Here is a 16,503-nt window from a genome sequence, read left to right as displayed (position 1 = left end):
CTTGTTTTATAATAGAAGATAATTTATTTTAGCAGTGTGTTAGCTAAAAAAAATATTAGCTATAACAAATTTTAATGTTATGTTAACATGTAAAAAAATATTTTCTTAATAATTTTGAAAAAGGATAAGAATTAGTCAAAATTTATAAAAAAAAATCATCCTAAAATATTAAAAAAATATATTTTTCTTATATTTCGATTGCAATAATTTACCCCTTTAAACTTGAACAAGATATACGAAGTAAATCAACGAATTTTGAGTGCACACAAATTTATAAAAAATATGAACTACTTTTTCATCATTTGCTAATTCAATTCCACCAATTAAGCGTAATGTTATTATAGTGCATGTAAATTGAAGTAATAAAAAATTTAGAAACAAAAATTTCACGGCTATAAAAATATAGTATTGTAATAGCAATACAATATATATATTATAGAGAAAAATTAAGCAAAAAGGAATTATTTTTATATATGATATACCTGATGAAAGTAAGGTGAGTGAATTATTTCTACATCCTTTAACCTGGTGAGACACAAACCAAGAAGCATGTCGTCTGGACTTTTTGGACTAGGACATTTGCATTTGTTTAAAATTTTCTCTAATAAAGAAACTGTTAGAGCCATTCCACCGCCACCTGTTTCAGTGATGATAATTAATTAAAAATTACCAAGAAAATTCGAAATTCTATTAAGAACATATTAATCAAAAAAGCTAATTTTTAAGAGTTACAAGATTTTGCACTTATAATAGCAAAATCTTCATATTTTCAAGATGTGTAAGTCGCGCTATAGGAAAATTCGATTCAAATTTTCAGTATCTATTGTGCTTTTAAAGAATAATTAACTGTGCAAATTAATACTAATATTTGTTTTACTATGAGATATTTGTGTTGCTTGAGTTGCACTAAGATCTAATTAAAAATAAGTTGGCATTAGGAAATGATGGAAATATATTTTTCAAATATTGTTCAAGGTTTGCTGATTTAAAATCCAACTCACCTGTTATATAATTATAACCCTCCTTAGAATGTAAGACATAACCATATCTTTCTCCTATTACTGAAGACTTCGTGTGATTGTAGCAACTTAAAAGCTCTCGCATTCTTGAAACACTGAAATTTCAAATAATATTTATTATATTTCATTAACGGTGCAAATAAATACTAATAAAACACATTTGTTTCAAAGATATTTAGAAGTAAATTTTATATTATCTTTACAGTGACATATTATTGAATTGCAATTGAAAATATCTAATAAAGTGAGTGCAAGAACCAATTCATTATTTTAAATACTTAAATAAAGTTTTGATTGACAAAAAATATAGATTTTCAATGAGTTATGATACAAACTCAATGGAAGTTAAATATTTGAACCACTCGATTCATATAAATGATGTATTTCAGTGATGAAATTATTCTTGTGAATAAAATGCAAAGCTTTCTCAAAAACAATAAAACAACTTTATATTCTATCATCATTTGCTTATTGTTAGTATACTATTTTACCCTAGAAATTAAAAATGCTTTATATTTTTTATGATTAAATTAGTTTGCACAAAGGACTTGAAATGTTTAGAGATACATTATATAACTTCGTAATCCTTTATATAAAAAATAAGTAAAAAATTTGGTATCCTCATCTGTTGGAGTTCCAACAGCTTGGTTTTGGAAGATCCAATAGGAATAAATATAAATCTAAAATATAAATTAATACCTTAATATGGTATCATCGTCAGCTAAAATAATCCACTTTATAAACTTCTTTTTCCCATCTTTAATCTCGCTTAAAATTTTTCTGAAAATTGTCATAGTTTTCAAACAATGACCAGCTTCTGTGTTGGGAATATCGAGGCCAACGGTGGGTATAGAGTTATCTAAAAAAGAAAACGTATTATTTATTAAAAAAATTATGAAGGACATGTTCATATATTGATCGTGAATAACGAGGCATATCATTAAATGCGATGAAGTGCATCGCATAAACAATACTTCACTTTTGAAATTAAATATTTTCGATATTCACAAATTGGTCAGAATTAAATCGATGTTCGCCATGTATAATTTACTTTTTCGCAAGCCGTTAGTTGATTCGAGAAAGTAGAGTCACTATTATAACAAATTGGATAATGGTGCTCTACTCGAACATAATCTGAGAACTTGTTGCCTTTTCTGTCTTTTAATTATACACCATTTTTTACAATATTTTTATTCCGTGCTTCGAGACTTGTGTATCAGATTTCAGTGTTCTCTATTTTAGTTTTTCAATCAGAAGAAGAATACAGATGTCCATCATCTGTATTCTTCTTCGATGACATCTTACGACAACCTTATGATTTGAATTTCGTTTCAAAAATATATCTGACAGAGTTTTTTTTATCCTCTCAGTATTTTCTAGTTAAAAACTTTCCTTGTAGTAAGATGCTTAATATTTTGTGCTAAAAATGTTTTGTGGAATATTAGTTCAGTAGTTTAATATTTAATTTAATTGTAAACTTTAATATTACTAAAACAAATTTTATATTATCTGCGACGTTGATTAAAAACGTTAAAATATTGCTAAAGTAATTTTCGTAGTATAAAAATATTTTTCGATTGCATTGTTTATTGATGTATAATATTTGGATTGTTTTGTTTGTTATAATTCTTAAATATTTGTCGAAGTCGTCATCGCAAAATCGCATTGATGCCAGCTGCTATTTTTCATTCATATTTAAAATATTTATACATATTTAGATTCTGACATTTTTTTTTTAAATTTTGTTCATACTCAACCTTTGATATTTTATAGAATTTTAAGATAATAAATTTAAAATAACTTGTAAATTTCTGTAAAATTTTAGGATTTCTTAAAAGTTTTAAATACATGTAGGTATAGAATATTAGATTTTATTAACATCTTGAATTATAACATATTTCAAAAAAACTTTTACAAAGTGTAGATTTATCGAAGGTTGCTTGATACGACTTCAGAAACCTAATTAAATGTAATGAATTTTCATTTTACATTGAAATTGCGTGATTTGAGAATAATTATAAGGCCTCTCAAATAATAAAACAATCATTTAAAAAATAAGTGCTTATTACAAATATAACTGTCATTCCAAAAACTGTGCAAAACGTTCGTTTTTTTCTAATTTAAATTTGAGTTTGATGTAAGTTTTTATTCGTAAATATTAATAATTTTAAAATTTTTTCATAAACATTATTATTCAATTTAGTTTCAATATTAGTACTTTCGCTTGAAAGAAGGCTAACCTTAGTCCATTTTTTTATATCCTTTACTAATATAAGACTCGATCGTTATAACACAGTTCATATAGAGAATTTTTATAATTTATCACGTCAAATTTTTTCTCCTACTTTTTTCTATTATTTATTATAAATTGAATTATTTAAGTAAAGAAAATGGACTTTCGACAGATAACCAGATGATGAAACATAATTGATTTCAAAAAGCTTCCCAAATTATTTTAAGTTTTAGTCCCGTCATCTATTCGCAACACAAACATGCACACTGGTGTAAATATATATATATATATATATATATATATATATAATTGTATATATGTATATATATGTGTGTGTGCTTATAAATAAATATGAAATAATTATTCATCTCACCTTGCTTTTCGCTGAAGTATATCACATTTTGTGCTTTATCTCCCCACGTGCTTTTTACAACCGGCAGTCTCTCCTTATGGAACTTCTCGCATGTTTTCACAGCAAAATATAGTGCCGCTTGCGAAACCATATGGCCCTAAAATAAAATATAAAAATATTGTTAATAAAATATAGAGTTTAATTAAACAGGTTATTAAAAAGATATGTTTTGGGTATTAGTTTGTTTTTAATTAAATTTAAGAAAACATATATTATGTATAATAATATAGAGTTTATAAATTATTCGAAAAAATCTATCTTCAAAGCAATCAGCAATAGTTTTTTGCATACAGTGAAGGTAAAACATGATTTTTTTTAAAAATTAGTTGTTTCGTTCTACGATTTTATTTTCGTAGTACATTCAAATGTAAAATGGTATCCAATGTGTAAAATGGTCCTCAGTTTGCTTTGAAATGTGAACAAGTAATAAGTATTTTATATTATTTCGATGCACCCTACGACTGGTTAACAGCAGTTATTCTTGAAAAATGCGGTGAAAATTGGGCTTCAAAAAGCTACAGGGCCAATCTCGATAAAATGGAAAAGTTATGATAACGCTATGTTACGAATCTATCTTCGTATGGTAGTAACAAACAGCCAAAAAAACAAGGGGCACATTAGTACTTATAATAAAATTGTTACTTGACGTTTCTAATTGTGTGAAACGTCTGATTACACAGTAAAGACATAGCATTTTGATAGGCCTATAACATAACATTTCTATTTAATCTGTGAATTGACTTCTATAATTTTTGTATTTAAATCATTATAATAAGTTACAACGTGGAGTAATAGACATTTTATAAGTTAATTTAGGGTGGTTTTTATTTTATGCTGTCATTGAATTCGAATTACGAAAAGGCACTAAACGTTCCTGCAAATTTTTAAAAATTTCAAAATAAATTAACTTAGGTTCGAATCTTTTATTCCTACATACAGAATATATTTCGAGTTCAGACCTGCTCAATTGATTTTTTTTTTGTATTTTGTATTTATATAAGTACATCTCAAATCCATATATGTTGTTTAGGCTGATCATCAAAATTGTACAAATTTCAGAAAATTTCGGGTCCATTAACAAGTTGCTATAATTATAAGTAGTAGTAATGAATAAAATTAAGTGTATAGATTATTTGTGATAAAGGTTCAACTTCAATAATCCAATATTCTATTTGATATTTACACAATTTATTTTCAAAACAAGAAGGAATGTTGATTCGGGAAACTCAACTAGTTAACTAGTGAATTAATTGATCGCGTAGAAGTAACCTTAATTATGCTAACTGTTGAAACTAATTTAATCATTTACTTACACAAGTCTCGAACGGTCTAGGAAAAGTTGCGCAGTTTTCAATTTCGTTCTTCTCAGAGCAGAATTCTTTCACGTGTATTAGTTTCGTTATATCCAATATAAAGAGACTTAATTCATGGGATGCATCTATCGAAAAGTCATTTTGGATTGGATGCAGAGATAATTTTCGGGTTATACTGGAAATAAAAAAATAATATTAGAATTCTTTACTTCTATATGTATATTGAATGCAAAAAGAGTGCCTCCAGCACGACGTCGTCGAAGGCAAAATAGGACTGAAAGGATTGGGAAGAAGAAGAATGCAGACGATTGACGACAGAGAACTGAAAGTCGAAGCACAGGACCAGGAAGCATGGCAGCAGAAGTTTGGAAAAAAAATTCATAAAAACTAAATATAAAGTGATTAATGGTCATTAATTAGGTAATGAGAATAATGAACAAGGGAGGGGAAGAAAATCATTGATTTTGTGGTGCTCTTACACCGTGGACCTGCTTTCGGGCAGAGTACTACTTTTTATTATTATATATAAACTAATTATATAAATTTGAAATTATACTCAGATTTGATATTTTTGCTACTTGAGCAGTATGGTTTACGTCTTACCGATGTATGTATCACTCTTATATCTGTTCGATCCAAGGTTTTCGAGAATATCTTCAAGAAGATATATTGTCTGAATCGAATATTTTAACGCATCATCTGTTTGGATTTTTTAGTCAGTATTCTACGATTCATCAGTGCATTAGAATAGTGAATTTAATTCATAATTCTATCGAAACCAAACAATATTGTTCAGCAGTATTTCTGGATGTAAGTCAATATTTTCAATAATATTAACATAATATTAATAATATTCGTCATGATTAATAATAACTCAGTGAATCGCTCAGAAAGTTTTTGCATTGAAATTTACGTGTAAATAATATAAAGAGTGCTAAAATGTTGGTTGAAATATAATTTATATAATATAAATTAGATTGTAAGTCGCATTTTCAACATCACAAAACCGAGCTAGTACACAGTGAATTTTTCAAAAGAATGATCCATTATTTTCATCTTTATAAAATTTTGATAACTAAACCACCTTTCGTACAAATATATTATTTTAGTTTGTTCGAGAAGACCACAAACTCTATCGCAAGGCAAAGTTCCTTTAAAATCGTCAAAAATAATTCATTATGAAGAAACGGTTCAGCGCATCTTTACCAAAATTATTCAGCACAATTCCAATTTGATATATTTTGATTAGTTTTTAATTGTTCAAAATCAGTTCAAGATTTTCAGCGAAAAGGTTGATACTTTTGCAGTTAACCTTAAAAAACATCAGTTGGGACGATAAAATGAAATCGGTTCAGAAGTTTTAAGAAACGTCGACGAAATGATAAGTTTTTTTTATTTTTTTTTAAATTACTATATTTGTTACAACTGCTAAATAATTAACATCTAGTAACAATAATAAACATAAATTTAAACAAAAAGAGTACAAAATTGAGTATAGAATTTTCAATGAAATGGTATCCGTAGTATGCTGATTTAATATAAAATAAAAGCAAATAATAATAATAATAAAATTAATAAGATAATATTAAATGATAAGTGGCTCATACTTATATATACACTCATAAGCACATACACACATGCATTTCTCAATTTTGGTTTCAAGCAATTCAGAAAATTTGGCGGTAAGTTGGCAAATTTAGCAAAAATAAAATTATTAAAGAATCATAACATCTCTGACAGGTTTCCGAGTCAGATGATATATAATATCATTTAAGTTTACGACATCCAGATATCGGTGAACCAGTTGCCAGTTTCGATTAAAAGGTCATCATGTTCATAGCTTATTTTATTCCAGTTTGTGTTAGTTTCTATGCCAAACGGAATTATTTAATTTGGGAGGTGTGTCTTGCGATTATTTTTTTAATTAGATTTTGGCTTCAGACAGGGAAGTTACGAAGGCTATTTTTTGGGAATATTATGCGAATTTGTATATATTTAACATATATACATAATTATATTTCAGGTTTAGATCTGTTGACTGATAAATTTGAAATTTTCCCGTAATTAATCTAATATTTATAAAAGAGGTTTTTATGTATACTGATATATTATTTTTAAATGTGATTACTATAGTTGCTTCTGAAGAGTAAGTGAATAGTATTCTTTTAATTTATAAAACTTTTTTATAACAATTTCAACTAATTAATTTTTTAACGCTTTAGATGAATCCAGAAATCACATCTACATTTGCAATATATGTATTTAAATAATACTAAAATTCCAAGGTGTGTTTAATAGACCTACCCATATATCAAAAATTCTATATAATGTACTGCGCTAGGATTTCATATGGCAATTTTAGTGATATATTACGCAGGTTATATACATAAAAAAATCAACGCAGCACTAAAAGCAAATAAAGATTCTGTTTGAAATAACATTGGAATGAACTGCACTTTAATAATAAATTTTAATCGATATAGTGGTCAACCAAAGAAAACAGGGAAATTATTTGCTTCTATAACGTCGTACTGCACCTGAAGCTATAGAAACAATGCAGTTTATTTCTTAAAACAATTATTACTCAAATTTGAATTAAAAATAAATAAATAAATAATCTAATTGCCAAAAGTAACGATTTATCAAACTTGGGTATTTATTATAAGAGCTCTATGTTATATATTGGATCTGATTAATGTATCATACGATTATACGACGATTATAGGACATATTATCGAATAATAAAGTCCTGCTGAAAGTAAGTAATTCTGATTAAATTATATTGATTTATTTTAAAAAAAATAGATTCTTGTTATACTAGTATACTATAAAAAGTATTTGATATTTTAAATCATATTTAAGTTATTTAGCAAAAGAAAAGCACTTTTCCGTTTTTTCCTGTTTCAACCATAACCGTATACACATAACTAGGTTTGGCCGAGAGAGTCCCGCAGTTCCACCTTGTGTTCCTGGTTTTTCTCGTTAAAAGCAATTATTGCCCCTGATTTAGATTTCTACATTAAAAGCAATTATTGTCCCGGATTTTGAAAAAGAAGAGGTTTAAATTGAATGTTAAAGTTACTTGTTACTCGATAATTACAACTATCTATCAAATATCTGAAGATGATATATGCAACTAGTATGCTTATATGAAGCAATATATTTTTAATTTAAAAAATGTCGAATGTATAGTTACAAATGCGGGTTAAAATAACATCTCAATATTAATAAAATTGAACTTTTATTTTCAATTTGCAAAAGTTAGTAAAAATTATAAACTTCATAGACAAGAAAATAAGATATAATATATGATATAGTATACACTTAAACCTGTTTACAGGGTAGTTTATATGATGAAAAATGAAATTTTGGTTTTTGAGTTAAATGAGACAAATATTTTCAATTCATTTTTTTTAAAAGATTTATATAAGATATTAAAAAAAAAGAATTATTCTGTATTTATGTAATAATAATGTTGTTTGGTTAATTTGATATTCTTTTGTATTAATGTGATATATTATTATAATAATGTAATGTTATCATTACGTAATGTATAACCATTATTGATATTGTGAAAATTAAAAACAAATTCAGTTTTTATTTTTCAATCAAACATCCGTTAATGAAGTATTATTAAATAAATTTTACCAAAGGTTCAGAAAGATTTATGGAAAATAAATTCCATAGCAGGTTTATTCTAAAGCAGTAGAAGTAAAAAATAACCATACCAAAAAGGTGATCGATCTTTATATTTCGTTAAAGCGGATTCTGTACTAACTGTTTGCTAGTGTTTTAAATAAATAAAATGAATTCGTAGAACAAAAAAAATTGATTCTCAATAAACCCAGATAGGTAGTCAAAACGAAAAACGTCCGTGGTATCGAAGCTGCAATTCTTACTATATATATTCGAAATTTGTATCTTTTTCATATAATTTTTACGAATATGAATCATTTATTTTATCATAATTCTACTTTCAAGAAATATACTTCTTCAGAATAAATCAGAATTATTATCTACTCAATGCACGTTCTTGTCTCAATGTATTTACTAGATCTTTTCTTTACATTGGCAGAAATGTACTAAATTTTTCGTCCAGGTTTTTGCAAAAAAAAATCTGAACTGATCCTAGATAATAATTATTAAGATTGTGTCGATTATTTTTTTGGTAAAGATCGGTCAGGTCATTAATAATCAAATATTATTTTTCTTGCTTTTTAAATGAAACGTAACACAGCTAGAGTTCGTGGTCTAAAAAAACATGCTAAAATATTAATAGTCCCGCAAAAAGTGGTTAAATTTAATGAAGCTTGGAATAATGAGCTGAGCTTTTTGAGCGTGTTTGTGAGCTAATAAGTTAATACAATAACATATATTATAATTAGAAATCGCATTCAGGCGATTTTAGTGCAAACTTTATTATCGAAATAAAAAGTTGAAAATATTACCCATTGGCTTAATCTAAATTTTTATTAATGAAGTCGATTATTCATGTCGATATGTATCGGAAAGTTTATCGAACTTGCACTGATGTGAGGCAAAATGCCACTTACACCTAGTATGTATTGTTCTGCATTTTATTTCGCAATACTTTGCCCTCACCATTCAGTCGTTAGTAAATTGAATTGAGCTTTGTGTTTGGCAGTGGAATCCAATTTGTATCGTAAATGGTTTGATTAATCACGTATGCTGTTTCATTCCAAAATATTTATTTCATCTTTTCTTTTGTTTATTATTTTGAAATAAATCCTCTTCGTGCCTTTTCTCCAAGTATATGCTAATGTAAATAAATTTTTACTGGTGCCGAATTGCGTTTTTTTGGATTGTAATTACTGAAATAAGGGATACATAAGTGATTGGTAACAAATAGTAAAAATAGGTTTTAATTTTTTATGATTCTTCCAGATTTGACTTATTTTACTTTATATTTAAAGAATATTTTTTATTGAATGAATATATACAGGATGTCCCAGAAGTGAAACTGAAATGGGGTGATAGTATTGATCATAACTGCCAAAAAGAAAAATTAGAAAAAATGTATCTCATATAATATGAAAATTATGAGCTTAAAAGTGCAATCTAGAGCTTTGGTAAGAATGTGAACCGTTTTTTTTGTTTTTGTAATTAATTTTCTTGATATTTGTTTATTTAAACTTTGGATTTCTAAGTGAAAAATAATAACACAATTGCCCCAAGTTTTCAAGAATTAACTTTTAGTTTAAACTATGTATTTAAAATTATAAATTTATTGACTTCGAGAGGCCCTATTTGAAAAAAAATAACTTTTAAGTCTAACAAGTTTCATCAAAAGTTTGAGCATTTATTCAGGATTGTATATCCGTAATATACTTGATAGTATCATAATAAAAAAATGGAGTAAAAAAGTATAAAAAGATCTCTAAACAACTTGTCAACATTCTCTGCTGTATGTAATTATATATAGCAGAATAAAATTAAAATTAAAAAAAAAGGTGCAGCTTGCTCGTACGACAAATATTTGAACTACATGTGAGTAAAATGCTATAAAAAAATCTTGTTATTTTTAGGTTTTCATTTTTTTACTCGATTTTTTTATTTTGAAACTATTAAGTATTTTACCATTTAACAATCCTGAATATAAGCACGAACTTTTGATGGCACTTGCCAAGACAATATCGTGCATTTTTTTTTAAAGATCCAAATATTCAAATGAACAAATTTAAAATAAATTAACAACTAAATCCAAAAATGGGATCAGTTTCACCGAAGCTCTTGGTTACACTTGAAAACTCACAATTTTCAAACTACGTGATACGCATTTTTTTCTAATTCAATTCATTACAGATGTGATCAATACTATTACCCCGTTTCGGCTGGACATTGAGGTCTAGGGTACCCTATATATATCAGGGTGGTCCCTAATATGGACATTTTCGAATTTCCTTACTTCCAAGGTTCAAATGGTTCCAAATTGATAAAAAAACATTTCTCTCAAAGTTTTAGCTCTTAATATTAACGTTTAGATAGAGCGCAATTCAATCAAAGTTTTGTATGGAAATAGCATGAATTTTTTTTCAAAAATTTTGCAGCGCATCGAAATTTCAATAAAAAATGACACGAATTTTCACTTTTGATTCATTTGTCGCTAAGTTATACCTAAAATAATTGTTTTTTTTTCATTTTCAAAAATTTTTCCATGGTATTTCCATAGGAAGTTTGATTGAATTGCGCACTATCTAAAAGTTAATATTAAGAGCTAAAACTTTCAAAGAATTGTTTTTTATCAATTTGGAACCATTTTAGCCCTTGGGAGGAAGGAAATTTGAAAATGTCCATATTAAGGGCCACCCTAATATATATATATATATATATATATATATGTATATTTATATAATATAATATATAAATTATTCCACATATTCAAAACAACACACGTGAAATTCTCAATAGTTGAAAAGGTGATTCCCCGTGTCTTCACCTTATGATATCTCCGATATAACATCGGCATGAAATTTTATGAAGTTCAGCAAGAGCATATACATTACTAGTTGCTAGAAGTAGCAGTAATATATCGTACAGAAAATTTCACCCATTCGTCAGTTATTAACTGAATTTACAACATTCCTTACCTGCTAACAAGTTTTCTCGACAAAGCCATGCCGGCTCCGATGTGTGGGTATTTGAACACGGTGGGATCTTGCATAAAAGCAAAATGATGTATGATGGATGCCTCTCTATCGTACAATGCATGGCCCAGGTACATATCCTTAAATGAAAGACGAGAGTAATTGAATTCGAAATTCACTATACGAACACATCTCAAGAATTATTACGAACTATACGCTTATCATGATCTATTTATAGTTTTAATAGATTGAGGAATAGAATATACAGATACAGTAACTACCTCACACAATTTATTATACAATTCGAATTTATGAATATAGTATATGAAAATCGAGGTTATTTATTATATAGAGACCGACGGAGGCGATAGCACCAACTAGTCCCGGGTTCGCTGGTTCGATTCCCGCTACCGCCAAAGCCCGACATCAGGCAACTTTGATGTCAAATTTCCACTTGATGTTGCTGCATATATATAATAAAAATGACAACAAATAGTTGATTAGTCATAATTGGATTTGACAATTACTGGGTCGCCATCCATTCATAAATTCATATACAGTCGGTCAAGTAAGAGCGTAGTCGACTTTAACGACAGTTAATGAAAGATTTTGGTCTAATTCTTTCGTGAGCCAATAAAGTGAAGCTTTGTCCTTGATGCATTGTCAAAAAAGGTTTAGTTGCAGTTGATCTTTTGAGAAAAAATTACGTTAAACGCCATGAGTGCTAAGTTACGCGTCGCGCTACGAGGCTGCGCCCATTTGCATGCACCTAAAAGGTACCCAAATGTAGCAATCAGCTGCTGCTAAATATATGAGAAAGTTGAAGGCATTTGTACAGAATTCGCTACACCTATATAAAGTTGCTAAAAAAGTCGATGATTTTTCAGAACGTGATTCAAATAAAAAAGAAGAAAAAAGAACAGTGAATGGGTATTTGCGGAATCCTGCTTTAACAGCAGCAAGGGCGAGCAAAATTAATGGCAAAATGTTTAGAAATATCTACAAAACTATCTGAACCTCTCTTCGTATTCATGATCTGAAATGGCGCAACACAACGGGGAAGCCTCTGACGACTGAAAAACATGTGCTTCTTTTCCGCTTGGGCACATGAAAATATTGTTAGAGATTTTGAAAATGTCATTTTCACTGGTGAAAGTTCTATATGAGCACGTACTGCCCTCATCGAGCCGTTAAATTAAAATACGAGCGGTCGGACTAAAATAATCCGTTAAATTAGTAAAAAGCAGGCGTCGGAGATGTTACTGGACACCGGTGGTGACTGGACACATATTGACTAAAATTGCATCCTTGCTTTTAACGTATACATTGCATATATAAATATTAAAGTTTCATAAAATAATTATTTTTATAAATTAACCCGACCACGCTCTTACTTGACCGACTGTAATAAAGTCAAAACAATTTGTTTTTTGTTGAAGTATAAGCTGAAGGACCAGATAGAATTAGTGGCTCTATCAACCGTTTTAAAATGTAAATATTGATTAATAACAAATAGATTTACACTTATTTATTTGTAGAATATAATTTACACTGTTTGTATGATAAAGTTTTAATATTGATATAATATTGGAATATTTGAATGTGGATAGCTTAGCGACCGGGTTAAGACTATGTATAGTTTCGCGACTGGATTTAGACTATATTGTTAGGGCCGCCTTCAGGTATCTAGAGGGCAACTTTATTGCCGATCTTGGGTCGCAAATGTCCATGCATCGTTGGAAGATGCAATTCTCTTGCGCCAAAATTAATGCGATGTTGTCACGTCTATTTTGGCGTAAACATACTCTCGCCCTTGAAATAATATAGTGTATATGATTTCAAAATTAAAATTATAGTTTATCACTCTAAGTTAATTATAGTCTGTTGTTTGAAATATATTGTCTATGACTTTTGTAATACACCGATTTGATTAACTGCACGTTTAACTACACCAATTTCAGTCTTGATTGTTACCACGCGCACAAGTTGATCATCTTCTGGGTGTGTGTCTAGAAATCGCCCCAATCGTCCATGTAGTGAAGGTAAATTGTCCTTTCTGACCACTACCAAATTCCCCATTTCAGCTGTTTACGATAGTTGTACTTGCCATTTGTCGTAGTTTGCAACCCTGGCGCATTTCTTGTACTCTTGTTGCACAAGTTTTTTTTTTCTTTGAAGTTCCTGGTGTTGAGCAAGGGTGTTTCCAAGAATATCAAGCATTGATGGATAGGGAGCTGAGATTGAGGATTTTAAATATGGAAGTGATTAGGAATTAATGGATCATAATCTTGCGGATTGGAGCTTAAGAGATTGGTTTCGAGTTCAATAATGTTCCGATATGTGTTTGAACCATATAGAATTACCGTAAAGAATTAGAATTAGAAAATAATTTCGAAAATTTACAAAATTTTTTTAGATGAGCTTTATATGAAAATTTGATGGTATATGAAACCTCGATATAGTCCATTTGACTATATTATTTATAATCTGGTTTTAGTTTATTTATTTTGAAAACCTTATAAGGTTTATAAGATTAGTTTCCTTATATAAATATAATTTACAAGATTTATGCGTTGCGTCAAAATTGTGTTAAAAATGGCTATCAACCATTTAGTGTTAAACCAGATATTAGTTCGACTATAAATGTATTTTGTATTTTTGTAAAGTTCGATTAGAAATGTATTTTGTATTTAATAAAAATGCGAAAATATAAGTCATAAAAAAGCCTTCATTTTTTATACACTCTTGTTTAGTGATATTCTTTTGTAACTAAGAATTCGCATGTAAAGAAAGAGTAATGCGGGATAGTACAAATGTAGATAAATTGCCCGTTAATAATTAATATATGTGTGTTGCATTTGGAAACATGTACATATTTAAGTAAGCCTTTAGTTCCTATAGGCAAATAGATATTTGTACAAAGTTAATAATTAATATATGTGTGTTGCATTTGGAAACATGTACATATTTAAGTAAGCCTTTAGTTCCTATAGGCAAATAGATATTTGTACAAAGTGGTGATATGATTTTTTAAATGTTCATGTTTAGGTATGGAAATGGATAGACGAGTGGAATTTTGGACAGCGCTATGGGTTGACATTTGTTTAGATTAAATTCAAGTATTTGGTCTGAACCCCAACGTGCAAAATTCCATTTTTATTTAATAATAGTATAAATGTATTTAAGTTTTGGATATTTGTATGATGCGTACGCAAGTTCTTGCTTGTAATTATGTCTTGCTTGACTGTCATATTTTGTGATAATTGATCTTGTGAATTATTAATAGAGCATGCAATGTCCTATTCTTTGTTGATTTAGTATTATTTTTTACACGTTTAAGTTTAATTGTAATTTAGGTGTATTATTTTTATACGATTACGTTTAATTATAATTTAAGTGTATTATTTTTTACACGTTTAAGTTTAATAAAATTGTAACAATTTTAATCGCGCGTTGCAGTTATATGTCAAAGGGACCTTACCACTAAAGATGAATTTAATAGATTATGTATAGCACTTGCGTGAAATGGAGTTCGCTGGTCTGTCTTATGATTCGACATGCAACCAATAGTTTGCGTATGTTTCGGTGTGAATAAAATTATTTTATTGGCAAAAAGAGTTTCTATTTTGTAAAATAGAGATTTTATTCCCATAAGGATGATACTAAAATCGCTCCAATATAATTTTTTATCAAACGTAATATTTAATGCATATTTCATTTTTTGTGCAAGAGCTGCTAGTAATTGTGCCGTACTTAGCTTGAGGTATATACGTGCGATATTTTTTAATAGAGTTATTTTAGATTTGCTACCATTAGGTTTATTTTATAGCTAGAATTTGACCTGATATAAAACACATTTATACGCGGATTATATGTGTAGCCATTTGATTTCATGCTTAGACGATTATCGAAAAATATAAGTAATATATTTATTTTAATGTTTAAGTGTTTAGTAGTTTTGATTTCATTACACTTTAATGTGTTTTCTAACATATTTGTAGAAAACTGTTTTAATGCATTTTGTAATTCTGAGGAAATTTCCTCGTGATGTGGTAAGTTCGACCGCCCTAGAATTTGCATTATTAGTTTAATTAAATTGTTGATTGGATATAAAAAATCTCTTGTATCATATGTTTGAACAGTAGCTGATAAAATAGATCTTTTATTCGCTATTAGATTTATTGTTTTAATCTTATAGTTAAATTTAAAACAATATAAAAATAAATTCGACGATGTCTGTAGAGATTTTGTAATTTGTTCGCCGATATTTATAGTCTGAATTAAAAGTTTTGAATAGTTGGAATTCAATTGATAAGGATTTAATTGAGTTTGTTTTAAAAGATTAGTAAGATTGTTGTTAATGAATAATAGTTTCATTATTGTATTATCTCTAGTTAATAAACTATCAACGTAAGGATAATTTGTGAGAATTTCGAATATTTTAAGCTGTTTGGTTATGTTTTGTTTGATTGATTGCATTGACAAAAACGTATTTATTTGATTAATATTTATTTTGTCATTAGAAGTTTTGCTCCAAACTGTTTGGTGCATCTTTCTGTCGCTAGTCTGAACTGAAACTTGTTTTATCATTTTCTTTATATCGACCGTAAGTACTAACGTATTCATTTTAAATTTTGGTATAATGGAAAAGATTTTATTTTGGATAGTCGGTAAAACAAGTTGTAGCTCAGTTAACGACAGATTTGTATTGAATTTAAAAGATTCTTCGAAAAATACGCAAAAATTCATTATTAAATTGTTCGACTTTAACACGCTGTGATGGGGTATATAGAAACATATTTTAGGTGTACATGCGTTTATGAATTCAGTGAATAGATTTTTGTATTCAAATGAAATATAACGTTTTAATGTTATTTGTTTACTGCGTTTTATGTTTTTGATATTTTTTGTAAAATTGATT

General features: G+C 28.1%; 1 protein-coding gene across 1 annotated transcript in view; it reads right to left on the bottom strand.

Annotated features, from left to right (window-relative positions):
* The window catches only part of LOC113385843 (beta-1,3-glucosyltransferase-like), a 97,706-nt gene that overhangs the window by 8,525 nt on the left and 72,678 nt on the right, over window positions 1-16,503 (bottom strand). Inside the window, exons 5-10 of the mRNA XM_026623672.1 lie at window positions 11,586-11,722; window positions 4,978-5,152; window positions 3,626-3,761; window positions 1,719-1,878; window positions 1,002-1,114; window positions 483-637 (exon numbers count right to left, since the gene is read on the bottom strand). Coding sequence (XP_026479457.1) covers window positions 483-637; window positions 1,002-1,114; window positions 1,719-1,878; window positions 3,626-3,761; window positions 4,978-5,152; window positions 11,586-11,722 — 876 coding nt within the window. The remainder of the gene's footprint in view (window positions 1-482; window positions 638-1,001; window positions 1,115-1,718; window positions 1,879-3,625; window positions 3,762-4,977; window positions 5,153-11,585; window positions 11,723-16,503) is intronic.

Source organism: Ctenocephalides felis, unplaced genomic scaffold (assembly GCF_003426905.1).
Source record: "Ctenocephalides felis isolate EL2017-DRISC unplaced genomic scaffold, ASM342690v1 CF-g0.4_SCAFFOLD_03571, whole genome shotgun sequence".
In the NCBI taxonomy this organism is placed as follows: domain Eukaryota; kingdom Metazoa; phylum Arthropoda; class Insecta; order Siphonaptera; family Pulicidae; genus Ctenocephalides; species Ctenocephalides felis.
This window is presented reverse-complemented; position numbering and strand designations above follow the sequence as displayed.